The sequence below is a fragment of the Mobula hypostoma genome, chromosome 17, assembly GCF_963921235.1.
Source record: "Mobula hypostoma chromosome 17, sMobHyp1.1, whole genome shotgun sequence".
Lineage (NCBI taxonomy): Eukaryota > Metazoa > Chordata > Chondrichthyes > Myliobatiformes > Myliobatidae > Mobula > Mobula hypostoma.
The window spans coordinates 5459049-5478198 of NC_086113.1; the positions used below are offsets into that span (position 1 = coordinate 5459049).

The 19150-nt window shown below is 46.3% G+C and overlaps 1 protein-coding gene across 5 annotated transcripts in view; it reads left to right on the forward strand.

The window, feature by feature from the left end:
• Positions 1–19150, forward strand: part of LOC134357802 (retinoic acid receptor beta-like) — a 499706-nt gene that overhangs the window by 446080 nt on the left and 34476 nt on the right. For all 5 annotated transcript variants that reach the window (XM_063069461.1, XM_063069465.1, XM_063069463.1 and 2 more), the window contains one exon: positions 14404–14580. In XM_063069461.1, coding sequence (XP_062925531.1) covers positions 14404–14580 — 177 coding nt within the window. The remainder of the gene's footprint in view (positions 1–14403; positions 14581–19150) is intronic.

Genomic DNA, 19150 nt, shown 5'->3' on the forward strand with positions numbered 1-19150 from the left:
AGCTGCAACATTACCTTGTGCCTCTTGAACTCAATTTCCTGACTAATGACGGCCAAAAAGCCATATGCATTCTTAACCACCCAATCAATTTGCCTGGCAACTTGGAAGGATCTAGTGACGTGGACCCCAAGATCCCTCTGTTCCTCCAAACCGCTAAGAATCCTGCCATTAACTCTGTACCAGAAAAACATTCCAGTAATGATTGCTGCAAAAACATGTGATATTATGAAAGCATAGCCCACTGCTTGTCGGGAAAAGTTATGACTTTCTGCAGTTTAGCTATCCATGTGAGAGTTTGTAACTTCTACGGGGAATTTAGAGTTTGGAAGGAAAAATGTCCCAATGCCTATTTCCAGTTTATCAGCAGGCCTATAAGTCTGCATTGTGAAATTGTGGAACATTTTGAAATGAGTTGCAGGTTCAGCGGCTTACTAGTTATAAGGAACATATGAGGAGCATTTGATGGCTCTGGGCCTGTACTTGCTGGAGTTTAGAAGAATGGGGGGGGCGCGGGGGAGATCTCGTTGAAATCTATCATTTATTGAAGGGCCAAGATGGAGCCGATGTGAAGAGAATGTTTCCTATAATGGCAGAGTCTAGGACCAGAGGGCACAGCCACAGAATAGAGGGTCGCCCATTTAGAACAGAGATGAGGAGGAATTTCTTCAGCAGAGTGTGGTGAATCTGTGGAATTCATTGCTACAGACGGCTGTGGAGGCCAAGTCATTGAGTATATTTAAAGCGGAGGTTGATAGGTTCTTGATCATTCAGGGTGTTGTAGGTTATGAGGAGAAGGCAGGAGAATGGGATTGAGAGGGTTAATAAGTACATTCGCTGAGCTGAGTGTCCTAATTCTGCTCCTATGTCTTATGGTCTAATTGTTAAAAGATTGGGGTGTCAGGGTTGCATGGCAGTTAGCACAACACTATTACAGTGCTAGCTGTAAGATCAGGGTGCAATTCACACCACTGTCTGTAAGGAGCTGGTATGTTCTGACTGAGACCGCATGGATTTCCTCCAGGTGCTCCAGTTTCCTCCCACAGTCCAAAGACATACCAGTTAGGGTTAGTGAGTTGTGGGTGTGCTATGTTGGCACCAGGAACGTGGCGTCACTTACGGGCTGCCCAGCATGATCTGCAATGATATGATTTGATGTGATGCAAACAACATATTTCTCTGTATGTTCCAATGTACGTGTGACAAATAAAGCTATCTTTTTTTTAAGGAGGAGAATATTATGTGTGTGTATATATATATAGATATATATGTATCCACACACACACACACATATATATATATTTAATTGAGATACAAGTGTGGAAGAGGTCCTTTCAGCCCTTCAAGCCATGCTGCCCAGCAACCCCTGATTGAATCCTAGTGCAATCACCGGTCAATTTACAATGAGCAATTAACTTAGCAACAAGTACACCTTTAGACTGTGGGAGGAAACCAAAGCACCTGGAGGAAATCCACGCGGTCACGGGGAGAACGTATAAACTCCTTACAGTCGGCAGTGGGAATTGAACCCGGGTCACTGGTATTGAAAAGTGTTGTGCTATGCTACCTTGCCATCCTCATCTCAATTTATCTCAAATGCTGGTAGATTAGTCTTTTATTGCATAGATTTTAATATTGCTTTTGGTAAAACTGACAGCTGAGAGTAAACAACACGCACAAAATGCTGAAGGAACTCAGCAAGCCTAGCAGTATCCATGGGTAAGAATACAGTCGACATTTCAGGCCGATACCTGATGAAGGGTCTCGGCCTGTAACGTTGACTGCACTCTGAGTTCCTCCAGCATTTTGTGTGTGTTGCTTGGATTTCCAGTATCTGCAGATTTTCTCTCAGTTGAGAGTAAGGACTACTTCAAAGCCAGTAACTTCAATGAATAAAGAGAGTCTCATCTCACTGACTCTCCCATGCTTGTCTTGAGATCCTAGGAACATGCCAAGATTTCTAAACTTGTGTTGATAGCTTCTGAATACGTCCTTTTGTTAAATATTATTCATCAGTCTCCACCTACTTGTACTGCAATCTTAATGCATGTTTCCACTTCACAGCGACAGTTAACATTTAACCCCTCATGTGCTGGATTCTTTCATTTGTACATTCTGAAATCTGCCTTTCACAATTCTAAATCTCAAAAATGAACCTTCATGTAGAATATGGTGGCATATATGTACTTTGATAATAGGTCTACTTCGAATTTGAAAAGAGACACTTTGGGCACAGGTAGGATAGAACTGCAAGTGAAATAAATTTACCAGGGACTAATTTAAAAATAATTGTCAAAGAGAAGGACAATGTAACAGAAGTAATTATTGTCAGAGGGGAATCAAAGCATTCTTCTTTAATCAGCTTTTAGAATTGAACCTCGTTACCAGAAATTCATTCACACAATTTCCAGAATACAACACAGCAACGTTGGAAGTCTTCCGAAGCTGGTGTTGCAGAGTGGGATGGCATAATGGTGTAGAGGTTAGCGTTATGCTTTATAGCGCCAGCTGAAGGGTAAGGGTTCAATTCTGTAAGCAGTTTGTACGTTCTCCCCATATCCTCCAGGTGCTCTGGTCTCCTCCCACATTCCAAAGACATATGAGGGGTGATTGATAAGTTCGTGGCCTAAGGTAGAAGGAGTCCATTTTAGAAAACCTAGCACATTTATTTTTCAACATAGTCTCCTCCTATATTTACACACTTAGTCCAGCGGTCGTGGAGCATACGGATCTTGGACCTCCAGAAAGTGTCCACAGCAGGGGTGATTGATAAGTTCGTGGCCTACGGTAGAAGGAGATGAGTTATTAACTTCAAATTTTCTGCATAATCATTCAATGCATTGAACTGCATGTGCATGTAACGAGAGCTGTATAACTCACCTCCTTCTGCCGTGGGCCACAAACTTATCAATCACCCCTCATACGTACAGTTCAAGTTAGGAAGTGGGGGGTCCTGAATGATAGGTGCCACGTTTTTGAGGCATGGCCTCTTGAGTGTTGCGTGGATACTGGGGTGGCAATTGCCCGTGATGGAGCTGGCTGAGTTTACAACTTCCTGCAGCTTTTTCCAATCCTGTGCAGTGGCCCCTCCGTACCAGACGGTGATGCATCCAGTTAGAATGCTCTCCACAGTACATCTGTACAGTGGAGAGTCTTTGGTGACATACCGTCTCCTCATACTCCAAATGAAATATTGCAAAGAGTATCGGCTAAGGCAAATGTTTTTGTTTTATATATTTGCACGAGTTCTGGACAATGTAGTCACAGCATCTCTCCCCTGTGGAAATTGGATTGCATCTTAGGGCATAAGACCATAAGACAAAAGAGCAAAATTATGCCATTTGGCTAATTAGGTCTGCTTTAGCATTCGAACCTACAACACTTTGGCTGAATCTACAACTCTGTTCTGTCTCCAATTTATTCTGATTTGATTCCTCAAAGTACAATGTTCTGTCTTCTCTTTGTCTTCAGATACCAGAGAGTATAAGACGTGTACCAAAAGGAGTGAAAACAGCATCATCATAAGAGATGCTACTTTCTCTCTCTTGTAAGCCTATTGCATAGATGAAAGCCATAAGACCATAGATATAGGAGCAGAATTAGGCCATCTGGCCCACCGAGTCTGCTCCACCATTCAACCATGGCTGATTCTTTTTAATTCTCCTCCTCAACCCCAGTTCCCGGCCTTCTCCCCGTAACCTTGGATGCCATATCCAATCAAGAACCTATCAATCTCTGCCTTAAATACACCCAATGACCCGGCCTCCAAAGCTGCATGTGGCAACAAGTTCCATAAATTCACCACCCTTTGGCTAAAGAAATTTCTCCACATCTCTGTTTTGAAAAGGCGCCCCTCTATCCTGAGACTGTGCCCTCTTGTCCAGGACTCTCCCACCATGGAAAACATCCTTTCCACATCTACTCTGACTGGGCCTTTCAACATTCAAAAAGGTTTCAATGAGATCCCCACTCATCCTTCTGAATTCCAGCGAGTACAGACCCAGAGCAATCAATCGTTCCTTGTATGATAAACCTTTCATTCCTGGAATCATCCTTGTGAAACTCCTCTGACCCCTCTCCAATGCCAGCACATCTTTTCTAAGATGAGGGGCCCAAAACTGTTCACAATACTCAAGGTGAGGCCTCACCAGTGCCTTATAAACCCTCAGCATCACATCCTTGCTCTTGTATTCTAGACCTCTTGAAATGAATGCTAACATTACATTTGCCTTCCTCACCACCGACTCAACCTGCAAGTTAACCTTTAGGGTGTTCTGCACAAGGACTCCCAAGTCCCTTTGCATCTCAGATTTTTGGATTTTTTTCTCCATTTAGAAAATAGTCCTCACGTTTATTTCTACTACCAAAGTGCATGACCATGCATTTTCCAATATTGTATTTCATTTGCCACTTTCTTGCCCATTCTCCTAATCTGTCTAAGTCCTTCTGCATCCTACCTGTTCCCTCAACACTGCCTGCTCCTCCACCAATCTTCATATCGTCTGCAAACTTGGCAACAAAGCCATCTATTCCATCATCTAAATCATTTATATACAGCATAAAAAGAAGCTGTCCCAACACCAACCCCTGCGGAACACCATTAGTCACTGGCAGCCAACCAGAAAAGGATCCTTTTATTCCCACTCACAGCCTCCTACGAATCAGCCAATGCTCTAACCATGCCAGTAACTTTCCTGTAATACCATGGGCTCCTAACTTGGTAAGCAGCCTCATGTATGGCACCTTGTCAAAGGCCTTCTGAAAGTCCAAATATCTACTGCATTCCTTTTACCTATCCTACTTTTAATCTCCTCAAAGAATTCCAACAGGTTTGTCGGACAAGATTTTCCCTGAAAGAAACCATGCTGACTGTGTACTACCTTGTCCTGTGTCACCAAGTATTCCATAACCTCATCCTTAACAATTGACCCTAACATCTTCCCAACCTCTGAGGTCAGGCTAACTGGTCTATGATTTCTTTTCTACTGAAATTGATTGTTCTACAAAAGGGATGTTTTATACAAAAGGTACCCAACCTAGAGTCCACAGACCCCTCGGTAAATGGTAGGGGTCCATGGTATAAACAAGGTTGGGAACCCTCGTTTATACACTCAAAAGCTTTTTATTATGGAATAAGGTGTGCCATTTCAAATTCCCAATACCCCTTATACAAGCTTATGAGGGGTAAATGCAAGCAGGGTTTTTGCACCGAGGTTGGGTGAGAATAGAACTACAGTTCATGGGTTTAGTGTGAAAGGTGAACTGTTTAAGGGAAGCTGGGGGGGGAGAGAGCAGCCAGTGGATATCATAGAGTCATAGGCCATTCAGCCCATCTAGTCTGTGCTGAACCATTTAAGCTGTCTACTCCCATCACCCTGACCATAGTCCTCCATACCCCTACCATCCATGTACCTGTCCAAACTTCTCGTAAATGTTGAAGTCGAGCTTGCATGCATCACTTGCACTGGCAGCTCATTCCACACTCTCACCACCCTCTGAGTGAAGAAGTTTCCCCTCATGTTCCCCTTATACTTTTCACCTTTCACCCTTAACCCATGACCTCCAGTTGTAGACCCATCCAACCTCAGTGGAAAAACCTGCTTGCATTGACCCTATTTATACCCTCATAATTTTGTATGCCTCTGTCAAGCCTCCCCTCAATCTTTTACGTTCCAAGGAATAAAATCCTAATCTACTTAATCTTTCCTTATAACTCAGATCCTCCAGACCCAGCAATACCCTTGTAAATTTTCTCTGCACTCTTTCAACCTTATTTACATCTTTCCCATAGATAGGTGACCAAAACCGTACAAAATACTCCAAATTAGGAAGTGGTGGACACGGGTTTGATTTCAACACTTAAGAGAAATTTGGATAGGTCCATGGATGCGATGGATATGGAGGTCTCTGGTTGGGGGGCAGGTCAATGGGACTAGGCAGAATAATAGTTCGGCATGGACTAGATGGGCCAAAGGGTCTGTTTCTGTGCTGTAGTGTTCTCTATGACTGACTCTTCAGATACTATAAGTACCCTTTTAATTGTGTTAGAATGGGTGAGAATTCATTCTCTAGACTTTCGTGTCTCACGGTGGTGGTTACGAGGATACAGAAGTGACGGTCTAATGTTGAAGCTTTAAAAAGAACTGAAATGTTTAAACTTGTCATGTATTTCGTGTCAGATTGCATTGGAAATTCCACCTTCCCAATGTTCTCTGACTGACGTACAGATTTAGTTGTGTTTGTGTGGATAGCGAGTGAACATCAGATGTATTCCTGCTTGTCAATCATAATATCTTCGGCAAGAGTAGACCTCTGCTTTGTTTTTAAACACAAGATGAATTCTGTTTGTCCCCAGGTGGCCTGTAGAATGTTCCTCTGAGCCTCTGCCAAGAGCATTTTTGAAAGTTGATAGCTCAGTGTGGGATCTTTTGTGGTTTACTACCAAAATAAATACAAGCCGGGTTGCTTTTAGCAGGGAGATCTGGAGATCTACCAGACCCGAGAACAAGGCAAAAGGTGAAACTCTGCCGACCATGGGTTGGCTGCCTATACATCTCTCCAGGTTAGGGTATCAGGTCATGTGTAAATAGTCCACTCTGGAAAAAGTTAACCTTTAAATAACTTAAAGAAAGATTAGCTTTTTGTGTCACATGGACATCAAAACATTGAAACTTAAAGTGAAACGATGAAGCTACCCTCAGAGTGGAAGACCAACGCCTTATATTCGTCTGGATAGCCTCCAATCTGACGACATGAGTATTGATTTCTTCTTCTTGTAAAAAAAAATTCCCTCTCCCTCCACTCTTCTTCTATACCCCACTCCGGACTTTCACTTCTTCTCACCCGCCTATCACCTCCAGGTGCCCTCCTCTTTCCCTTTCACCTGTGGCCCACTCTCCTCTCTGATCAATTCCTTCTTCTTCAGCTCTTCACCTTTTCCGCTTACCTGGCTTCAAGCTATCGTCTTTCCTCTCTCCCCACCTTTTTATTTTAGATTCTTCCTTCTTCCCTTCCAGTCCCGGTATAGAGTCTTAGCCTGAGATTCCGGCTGTTTATCCATTTCCATGGATACTGGCCGAACTGCCGGGTTTCTCCAGCACTTTGTGTGTGCTGCTCTGGATTTCCAGCGTCTGCAGACTGCCTCGTGTTAGTGAACTGCGTCATCTGCGTCAGAGACCAACGCGGCCTGAGGATGTGCTGGTGTCGTCTGGCACCAACGTAGTATGCACACGACTTACTAACTAGCTGGTACGTCTTTGGAATGTGGGAGGAAACCAGAGCACCCGGGGAAATCCACGCGGTCACGGGAAGAACATACAAACTCCTCACGGACAGACGGTGGCGGGAATTGAACCCTGATCACCAACGCTGTGACGTGTTGCACTAGCGTGCCAGTTTAGTCACTCTGTAGTTCATTTCTGTCATAAGAATAAACTCTCAGCCACATCAGGGCACACATTTTATTCTGATTTGATGACTTTGGAGTTTGCATTCCCCAGTAAACGGGCAGGAAGAGAGATACACCTGAACTCGGGCTTGGGATTGAGGGAGACAAGATGATGCCGAGCTGCAGTCTCCGTTAAGATTATTGTTCAGATTTAGTTCAAAGGTTCAAAGTATATTCATTATCAAAGTATGTATAAATTACACAGCCTTGAGATCTGTCTGCTTACAGGCAGCCCCAGAGCAAGAAACCTGAAAGAACCCAACTATGAAAAGAGAAAGAGAAAAGAAATCAAATCATGCAAACAATAGCAGCAAACAACAGCATTCCGAACCGATGTGAATCCACAGACCGAATTGCCCGGAGTCACGGTCTTAGTTCATCTTATTAGAGGGGCAAATCGTTGCAAAGCTTGCAAACACAAAGCACAGCTGGGGCAGTCTCACATCCTCAGCGCGAAATCGGCCTGACCTTCGCCTCCAGACCTGACACCCTGCCTTTCCAGTCTACTCTGTCCAAACAGCAGATGGCACCTCACGTTGGGGCCGGGGCCCCACTGCAGTGATACGCTCTGGGCCTAGACCTCAACGCCCAGTCCAAAGCCGTTCTTGACCTCTCCGAATCAGCACGGTGCCTAGAGCGATCCAACCCTGCACCCAGGTAACTCCTCCACCTCGACTCCTCCTCTCTGAATCACTCACTCCAACTCCATCTGTGACCCCTGGTTGTCTCCAACATGTTACACTTCAGATTCGCCATGCACCTGCATGGCTCAGCCCTCCAATTAGCTTCGCCTTCGCTCCTGTCTTCACTGTTTACAGAGATAATTTACCACAGGTTGTTACTTAGTTGTCTTTTTTTTTAATTTGTAGGGATGGTTTTGGAGACAGAGAGGGGAGCTAGGGCTTTAGAGTCGGGGATGTGGGGGAGTTAGAGGCCAGGCCGGAGTATAGTCCTCTGTTCTGCTCTCCGTTTTCTGCATTCGAAGGCCAGGATGAAGGACATCCGAGGTTGGATGTCGGGCTGGCGGATCAGAGAGGACATGTTGCATGCGTTCCTGAATTCTGTCACCCGGTTTGCTCGGGGCAATCGATGTCAACTGGGGCACTTCGGTGAATAATGGCCCTGCTCCTGCATTGGCTAGTAGCGCAGTGCTGAACTGAACTAAACTGAACACTATTGGTTTGATGTTTGATATTCTTTGTGTTGGTCATAATTCGTTTTTTCTCGCATTTGCTTGAACGGGTTCCATGGGTGGTTCTTTGTTTCATGGGAGGACAAATCTCAGAGTTGTATTCTGTATACATACTTTCTTTGAAGACGAAAGCTGGTGTCCCCCACCCCTCGATCAGCAAGTCAATAGGCAAGTGACATGAGTAATGGTGACCCTGAGCTACTGTAATGGGCAAATCCAGAGACCGAGGCCTAGTCTTGGGGACCCATCATTGGTGAGTTTGGAATTGAGGCCTGGAGTTTGGAATCTGCATTTGTCGTCATCGGCAACGCCTGGGTTTGATACCGAGGATCAAAACTCAAAGGTAAATTGGAATTCTGAAAATTTAGGCCCAAATGCCAGATCCTGAGCCTTCGAGTCTTCTGGGAAAGGTCGAAGGTTTAGGCCCAAGATCCGTGAATTTATGAATCCGCAGGAGACTGGAGGCCACAAACATGGGGTTGGTGGACCATGTTTGTGTGTGGGAGGGAGGAATGGGGCTTGTTTGTTGTTTGGTATGATCGGTTTATTGTGTTCTGTGTTGTTCTACCGAGAATTGTAGGCAACATTGGCACTGGAATTTGTGGCAGCACTTGCAGGCTGATCCAGTACATTCTTCAAAAAATGCTGGTGTCCTGATGAAGGGTCCCGGACTGAAACTTCGACTGTACCTCTTCCTATAGATGCTGGCTGGGCTGCTGCGTTCACCAGCATTTTTTGTGTGTGTTGCTTGAATTTCCAGCATCTGCAGATTTCCTCGTGTCTGCGTGCAGTACATCCTTGGATACTTTGGTTATTAATGCAAACAACACATTTCACTGTATGTGTCCATGTACATGTGATAAATATGATAACATCTCACTCAATGTCAACAACACCAGGGAGCTGCTTATTGACTTCAGGAGGAGGAAACCAGAGGTCCATGAGCCAGTCCTCATCGGAGGATCAGAGGTAGAGAGGGTCAGCAGCTTTAAATTCCTCAGTGTTATTATTTCGAAGGACCTGTCCTGGGCCCAGCACATAAATCGTATGTTCATCCATCGTCGTCGTCGATGAAGACCTCGACACCATTGATGGTGTCGAGACTAGAGCTTGATTTGGATTTAAGTGAGGGAGAGTTGCGCAGCGTCAGCCTCACTCTCTCTTCCCAATTCCCATCTGGATCTAGTGGCAAGACAGGAGCCGAGACGGCTGGGGATGGGACTAAACGCAGTGGATGACCAGGACACCTTCTGCGTCTTGTCCTGCTCTACATGTCCCACGATGCTTTCAGAGACCGCCTTCTTGACCGTTGGACCTTCCATTGGTCTCGTCCACTCAATCCGCTGGAGTCTGTCTTCACGTGCTGGGATAGACATCTCCCTATCTCACCAAAGGTTTGAGACCCGTCGGCTACCCTCACCTGGTTTAGCCAGCTGGTCGAAGCTGTTGCCCAGGGTGTGGCCGCTGTCGCATGCAAACAGCTACGGGGAGCCACAGGTGAGAGCTGAGTGCCAGGTGGGGACCAAAGGTGGACTAACCGCCTTGAAAAGGATGTGACATGTTCCCCCACCAGAGGTGCTATCCCTCCCTGACACCCCATACACCCCAATTACATGAATGCAATTACAAAGAAAGCACGGCAGCACCTCTACTTCCTCTGGAGTTCGCGGAGATTCAGCGTGACATCTAAAACTTCGACAAACTTCTATAGATGTGTAGTGGAGAGTATATTGACTGGCTGCATCACAGCCTGGTATGGAAATACCAATGCCCTTGAATGGAAAATCCTACAAACAAGTAGTGGATACAGCCCAGTCCAGCATTGTAAAGCCCTCTCCACCATTGAGTACATCTACATAAAACATCGTCGTGGGAAAGCATCATTCATTATCAAGGACACCCACCACCCAGGCCATGCCCCCTTCTCGCTGCTGCCATCTGGAAGAAGGTACAGGAGTCTCAGGACTGCACCACCAGGTTCAGGAATAGTCATTACCCCTCAACCATCAGGCTCTTGAACCAGAGGGGATAACTTCACTCACCTTCACTTGCTCCATCACTGAAATCTTCCCACAACCTATGGACTCTTCATCTCATGCTCTCAGTAGTTATTGTTTATTTATTTACAATTATTGTTTCTTCTTTTGCATTTGCAGAATTTGTTGTCTTCTGCACTCTGGTTGAATACCCTAGTTAGGCAGTTCTTTCAATGATTCTGTTATAGTTATTCTCCTATAGATTAGTTAGGTATGGCCACGAGAAAATGAAGCTCTTGATAATAACATCTACTTTGAACTTTGAACTAAATTAATTTGAATCTGAATCTGAAGAATCCCACAGTGGCCCACTGCATTGATTGCTCTCTGGTGACCCCTGCTGGAATATATGTGTGTTGTCACTTGCCAAGGCACGAAGCCTGAGACACCCGGTGGATCAAATTCACTTATTTATCACGTGTACGTCGAAACATACATTGTTTGTGCTAACAAGCAACACTGCCTAAGGATGTGGTTACTGAAGTGGTCACGTCCAGAGTGCAGGCTTCAGACCGGAGATGGTGAGGTGCCCACCTGGAGAAGTCAGGGCAGTAAGCATTCAGTGCAGGGCTCGCCTGTGGCTATTCCTCTCAGCGACAAGTATACATCTTTGGATGTGCTTGTTGCTGAGGGGATTGACCTAACAGCACACGGCAGGAACAGCCAAGCCAGTGGCACAGCGGCTTACCCTTGGGCTTAGCGGGGAAGGGTAAAGTCAGGCGATAGCGATAGGAGACTCAAAAGTTAGGGAGACAGATAGGAGATTCTGTGGCCACAAAAGAGTAGCCAGGATGATGTATTGCCTCCCAGGTGCTAGGCTCTAGGATGTCTCAGGACAGCTACGGAAGGTTCTCAAGAGGGAGGGTGAGCATCTAGAGGTTGCGGTGCACATTGGCACCAATGACTTCAGTAGAAAGGGGGAAGAGGTGCTGCTCAGTGAGTATAGGGAGTTAGGGAAGAGGCTGGAGAGCAGGATCTCCGAGGCAGTAATCTCTGGGTTACTCACAGTGCCACGTGCTCGTCAGGGCAGGAATAGGATGATAGTACAGGTGAATGAGTGGCTGAGGAGCAGGAGCAGGGGGCAGGGCTTCAGACTTCTGGATCATTGGGCTCTCTTCTGGAGAAGGTGTGACTTGTACAAAAAGGACAGGGTTACACTTGATTGAGGGAGATAAGTATCAGTGCGGGCAGGTTGGCTAGAGCTGCTGGGGAGGATTTAAACTAATTTGGCAGGAGGATGGGAACCAGAGTGACAGGGCTGGGGAAGGGGCAGTTGGTTTACAAGCAGAGGCAGTGTGTAGTGAGACTGTGAGGAAGGACGGGCAGGTGATAGGGCAAAATTCCAGTCAGCTCCAGATGAGTTAAAGTGTAATGGGGGACAAAATCGAAAAGGGTGATGAATACAGGACTGGAAGTGTTATATTTGAATGCACACCGTATACGAAATAAAGTAGATGATCCCGTCGCGCAGTTTGAGTTTGGCAGGTATGACATTGCGGACATCACTAAGCTATAGCAGAAAGAAGATCCAGCTGGGAGCTGCACATCCAAAGGATACACCTTGTATCAAAGGACAGTTAAGTAGGCAGAGAGAGTGGGAAGACTCTGTTGGTAAAAATGAAAGCGGCGACATAGGATCAGAAGATGTAGAATTCTTGCAGGTAGAGTTAAGAAACCGCAAGTGTACAAAGACCTTGATGGAAGTTATATACAGGCGCCCCAAACACTAGCCAGGATGTGGGATAGAAATCTCAACAGGAAGTGGGAAAGGCATGTGATAAGGGCAATGTTACGATGGTCATGGAGGGTGCAGGTAAATTGGAAAATCGGATTGGACATCAAAGGGACTTGGGAGTCCCTAGAGGTTACCTTGACGCAGTGGTAAGGAAGGCAAATGCAGTGTTAGTATTCAATTTGAGAGGACTAGAATGGAGGAGCAAGGATATAATTCTGAAGCTTCATAAGGCATTTGTCAGACTGCACTTTGCGTATTGTGAACAGGGCTTTATGTGAAAAAAGGTGTGCAGACATGTCCAAAAGAGGTTCACGAGAATGATGCTGGGAATGACAGGATTAAAGTATGTGGAACATTTGATGGCTCTGGGCCTGTACTCACTGGCAGTTAGAAGGATGTGGGCGGACCTCACTGAAACCCATGGGATGTTGAAAGGCCTCGGCTGAGTGGATGTGGAGAGGAGTCCAGGACCAAAGGGCCTGTATTTGGGCATTAATGGCTCATTGGGCCAGAAGGACCTGTTGCATCACTATGTCACTAAATAAAAATAAAAAATAAATTAAAGTCAAAAGTTGTATTCACTTAAGCACACTATTGCAAACACTGTGAATTATAAAGGAACCCACGTGGGACTTGCTTCATTGTTTCATTCTGAATATGACTTTAATCCAGTTCTCTGACATGTACAGTTTCACAGGCTGTTCACCAATAAACGTTATCCATTAAATAAAAGAAATAATGAGTGATGATGCATTTTTGCATTCCATCTCAATTAGTTTGGTCACGATGGAGCTTGATCTCTATGAAGAAAGATGTGGCTATGGAGAGCTTTGGAAATCATCCATCAAAATTCATTTGCCCCTCCTATTTTTACCAAGTCCTGTCTGAATTTACCCATAAGCTGAGACCCAAAGAGCAATGAAAACAAAAAAAGCTTCATGCCATCTTAAAATACACAAAGTGCTAGATGAACACAATACGTCAGGCAACGTCTCTGGAAAGGAATGAAGAGTCGATATTTCAGGCCAAGACCTATATTCCTGAGATACGATGAAAGGCCTCTGCCTGAAACATCAACACTTTATTCCTTTCCATGCATTCTGCCTGACCTGCCGAATTCCTCTAGAATTGTGTGTGTTACTCTGGATTTCCAGCAAACTGCAGAATCTCTTGTGTTTATGCTGTCTTAAAACTTATTCCTCCAGCAGTTCATCTGATCAACTAATCCCATCAGCCACTCATTGCACTGTAGACACTTCAAAGCACATTTTCATATTGCTGTTTATATTGTATTTACGAGTATTTATGTATTTATACACATTTTATTCCACATATGTACTTTAGTCTCTAACTTTATTTTTTATGTAATTCTTTATTTTTTATAATTATAGGATGTTATTTCTTGTTGCATGTCATGCCAACACACCACTGCAAATTCCTAATACATGTAAATGTATATGGTGAATAAAGTTGATTCTTGATCCTTATTTTCTGTGAGAATCCACTTAGCTTGCAACTTTGATTTAGAATACATTTCATTAAAGGTATTTTTGTTAAAATCTATCCATTAAATTATTCTACTAAGTTTATTAAATTGTATTAATTTACAAAGAAAATCTTATTCTTATTGGATTATAAGATGCGTGGGCAGCACGAGTAACACTATTACAACACCCGCAACACAGGTTCAATTCCCGCTGCTGCCTGTAATGAGTTTGTACACTCTCCTCGTGACCTCGTGGGTTTCCTCCGGGTGCTCTGGTTTCCTCCCACATTCCAGAGATGTACGGGTTAGTAGGTTAATTGGTCACATGGGCGGACTTGTTGGGCCAGAAGGGCCTCGTACCATGTTGTATCTCTAAATTAAATTATAAAGTTTCTGGCTAGCGGTAGTTTAAGTTCTGGTCTGTATGTGAATCGATACACTGTACTAGTCTGTTAGTAATGTACACTTCCTTCACAGTGATTATACATTCAATGATTTTGTTGATTACAGAACTCTAGTGCTGACCACCGAGTACGGCTTGACCTGGGCTTGTGGGACAAATTCAGTGAACTTGCCACAAAGTGCATTATCAAAATAGTGGAGTTCGCTAAAAGGCTGCCTGGCTTCACAAGCTTGACCATTGCAGATCAGATTACTCTTCTCAAAGCTGCCTGCTTGGACATCCTGGTAAGTACCACACCTCGAATGAAAGGAACTGGTCATCAGAGGAGCATTTGATGGCTCTGGACATGAATAAGGGGGAATCTCATTGAAACCTATCGAATATTGGTAGAGTGGAAGTGGAGAAGATGTTTCCAGTCACGGGGGGAGTCTAGGACCAGAGGGCACAGCCTCAACATTGAGGGACATCCATTTAGAACAGTGATGAGGAGGAATTTCTTTCATCAGAGGGTAGTGAATGTGTGGAATTCATTACTACAGACGGCTGTGGAGGCCAAATCATTGAGTATATTTAAAGCAGAGGTTGACAGGCTCTGGATTAGTAAGGGGTTACAGGGAGACATCCGGAGAATGGGGTTAGAGGAATAATAAATGGGTCATGATGCTCCTGGGTCTTATGGTCTTACAACCTTAACGTGCTTAGCTCTGTATGTACTACCCCTGGCAGAGTGCTCCATGCACTTACCACTCTGTATGACCCCTGACGTCCTCCCCATACCTTCCTCCGCTCTCTGGTTTTGGTGACTGTCGCCTTGGGGAAAGGGTGTCGTCTGTCTGCTCTGTCATAGAGTAATAGAGTCATACATTACAGAAACAGGCTCCTTGGCCCACCCGGTCCCGGCTGACCACAGCATCCATCCCACTAGTCCCGGCTGCCCACAGCATCCATCCCACTACTCCCTGCTGATCACAGCATCCATCCTGCTGGTCCCGACTGCCCACAGCATCCATCCCACTAGTCCCTGCTGATCACAGCATCCATCCCGCTAGTCCCTGCTGATCACAGCATCCATCCCGCTAGTCCCGGCTGACCACAGCATCCATCCCGCTAGTCCCTGCTGATCACAGCATCCATCCCGCTAGTCCCGGCTGACCACAGCATCCATCCCGCTAGTCCCTGCTGATCACAGCATCCATCCCGCTAGTCTCGGCTGCCCACGGCATCCATCCCGCTAGTCCCGGCTGCCCACAGCATCCATCCCGCTAGTCCCGGCTGCCCACGGCATCCATCCCGCTAGTCCCGGCTGCCCACAGCATCCATCCCGCTAGTCCTGGCTGCCCACAGCATCCATCCCACTAGTCCCTGCTGATCACAGCATCCATCCCACTAGTCCCTGCTGATCACAGCATCCATCCCGCTAGTCCCGGCTGATCACAGCATCCATCCCACTAGTCCCTGCTGATCACAGCATCCATCCTGCTGGTCCTGGCTGCCCACAGCATCCATCCCGCTAGTCCTGGCTGCCCACAGCATCCATCCCACTAGTCCCGGCTACCCACAGCATCCATCCCACTAGTCCCTGCTGATCACAGCATCCATCCTGCTGGTCCTGGCTGCCCACAGCATCCACCCCGCTAGTCCTGGCTGCCCACAGCATCCATCCCACTAGTCCCGGCTACCCACAGCATCCATCCCACTAGTCCCTGCTGATCACAGCATCCATCCTGCTGGTCCCGGCTGCCCACAGCATCCATCCCACTAGTTCCGGCTGACCACAGCATCCATCCCGCTAGTCCCTGCTGATCACAGCATCCATCCCGCTAGTCCCGGCTACCCACAGCATCCATCCCACTAGTCCCGGCTGACCACAGCATCCGTCCCGCTAGTCCCGGCTGACCACAGCATCCATCCCGCTAGTCCCTGCTGACCACAGCATCCATCCCACTAGTCCCTGCTGATCACAGCATCCATCCCGCTAGTCCCTGCTGATCACAGCATCCATCCCGCTAGTCCCGGCTGACCACGGCATCCATCCCACTAGTCCCTGCTGATCACAGCATCCATCCTGCTGGTCCTGGCTGCCCACAGCATCCATCCCGCTAGTCCCGGCTGCCCACAGCATCCATCCCGCTAGTCCCTGCTGATCACAGCATCCATCCCACTAGTCCCTGCTGATCACAGCATCCATCCCGCTAGTCCCTGCTGATCACAGCATCCATCCTACTGGTCCCGGCTGCCCACAGCATCCATCCCGCTAGTCCCTGCTGATCACAGCATCCATCCTGCTGGTCCTGGCTGACCACAGCATCCATCCCATTAGTCCCGGCTGACCACATTCAGCCCATGACCTTACAAACCACTATCCTCCAACTACCTATCCATATGCCTCTTAAATACTGGTGGAGCTGCCACCCCCCACCACCTCTTCACGTAACCCAGTCTAGGTACTGTGAGCTGAGAGTGCTGGGTGTGTGGAACGCACTGCCAGGGGTGCTGGTAGAGGCAGATTCATTAGGGTCATTTAAGAAACTCTTAGATAGGCACATGGACAATAGAAAAATAGAGGGCTATGTAGGAGGGAAGGGTTAGATTGATCTTAGAGCAGGTTAGAAGGTCGGTAAAACATCATGGGCTGAAGAGCCTGTATCGAGCTGTAGTGTTCTGTGTTGTCACAATCATTTTGAAGTTTTACCTTCTTTCATCATAATCTGCCCTTAATATTTTCCATTTATTGTGTTGAAACCAGCTGTGAGGCACTGTGATCTTAGACCAAGTCAAAGTCAAGGGGTACTGTCACGTGCACAAGTCTATGTGCGCACAGGTGCAGTAGAAAACATACTTACAGCAGCCTCACAGACACAGAGCATCAGACAAACAGCATTCACAAGAAAAACATAAATTATTCATAAATGATGCACAATCTTACAAGAAAGAACATTCTAACCACATTCTAGCACCGCACATGGAGAGTGTTGTGACCAGAGGTATCACCATCTGGAATGAGAATTGCAAGGCACCTGACTGCGAAACTGAGGACAGCTGAGAGAATCATCGGGGCCCCTGTCCCTACCACTACCCCCCTCCCGTTCCAGAATATATACCAGAAGCACTGCGCTCACAGAGCCCTCCACATTGTCAAGGACCCCTCCCATACACCCCACCATCTCTTTGATCTCCCACCATCAGGCAGTAGGTATCGCAGTATAGCAACAAGGAGAGTTAGGCTGGGTAACAGCTTCTTCCCCCAGACTGTGAGACTTCTGAATGCCCTGCTCCCACTCAGCAGGTGTTATTTATGACAGCGTCAGTAACTGTAACACAATTGTATATTTAACCATACGTCGTATATGCACTTTATATCAACTTGTACATCTACAGAATACTTTTATTATCTGTTAACATTATTTTATGTGCAGTATGTGCTATGGTTGTGTTTTGTACCTTGGTCCCAGAGGATGTTCTTTCATTTAACTGTGTACATGTGTATGGCTGAATGACAACAAATCTGAACTTGATTAGAACCCAAAAAATAATGTATTTCAGTGCAGAGTGGTGCTAGTGTTGCTAAGCTGTAGTGATTTTAGGGTTTTACCTGTCGGTTCCATGGTCGAAGGGAAGCAGATTGTAGCTGCTGGTGTGGGACATCAGACATCTGAACTTCCTGCCGGTGAGTGTGGTGTGGTAGTGTATGGGTTAGTGCAACACCTTACAGGTTCAATTCCCGCCGCTGTCCGTAAAGAGTTTGTACATTCTCCCCATGACCGCGTGGGTTTCCTCTGGGTGCTCTGGTTTCCTCCCACGTTCCAAAGGCGTGCTGGTTATGGTTGTGACATGCTATGTTGGCACTAGAAGCAAGGTAATACTTGCGGGCTGCCCCCTTGGAATCTGTTTGTCGTTGACACAAAGAACACATTTCACTATATGCTTTCATGTTTTGATGTACACGTGATAAATAAAAAAACTCCATCATTCAAATTATGACATACCAAGACAGTAGGGATATTTGATGATAGAACCACCTCCTTTAGATATCACTGATGTTGGGGGGGAGGGGAAGAGGGTGAGGGTGTGCCTGTGATGTATCTGTCAGGGTCCCAACTGTTAATTCCCCATTTTCTCCTAATTCCTTTTGATGGCGGCACACCTGGTTCTCATGAAGACCTGCAGCATAAAAACTCCGGCTTTGCATCCACTCGTTGCCAGATCGTTGTTTTAGCCAGTATGGTGATTAACCTTCCCGGCCACTTAGGATTGTGTATCCTAAGTTTTACTTCAGTACCGAGGTTTACCTGTGTAACTCCGTCTCTCCGTGTCAAGAAAAGTATTGTCTACCACTTGCCTTTCTACGCTCCGTGTCAAGATAAGTTCTGCCTGCCTCCTGCTTTCCTGCTCACCCTCCTGTTTGCCGTTCAGCTCCAGCCACTCTCACACCCTCGTCTGCATCCTAACTCAATCTCCGTGCCAGTGTCCTGCGTTTGGGTTCGCCCCGTTCCCCGCAACAGTATCAGGCAGAGTTTTCTACACTCTGCAGCTTCTTACATTGCTGTATCAGGCCATGATGCAACCAGTCAGGATACACCCAACAGTAAATATGTTAGAACGTTCCTATGTGTATAGGGAGCAGTTAACAAAAGATTCTTCCAGACTCTGATCGCTTCATCTTCCGCCATTACCTTTTCCACCCATCCCATGCCAGTTTCTTATTTCATCCCCACCCCCTCCACACCTTCTTATTCTAGCTTTAGCCCCCTTCCTTCCCAGTCCTGATGAAGGGTCTCAGCTTGAAATGTCGACGGATGCTGCCTGACCTGCTGAGTTCCTCCAGCACCTTGTGTGTGTTGCTGTGGATTTCCA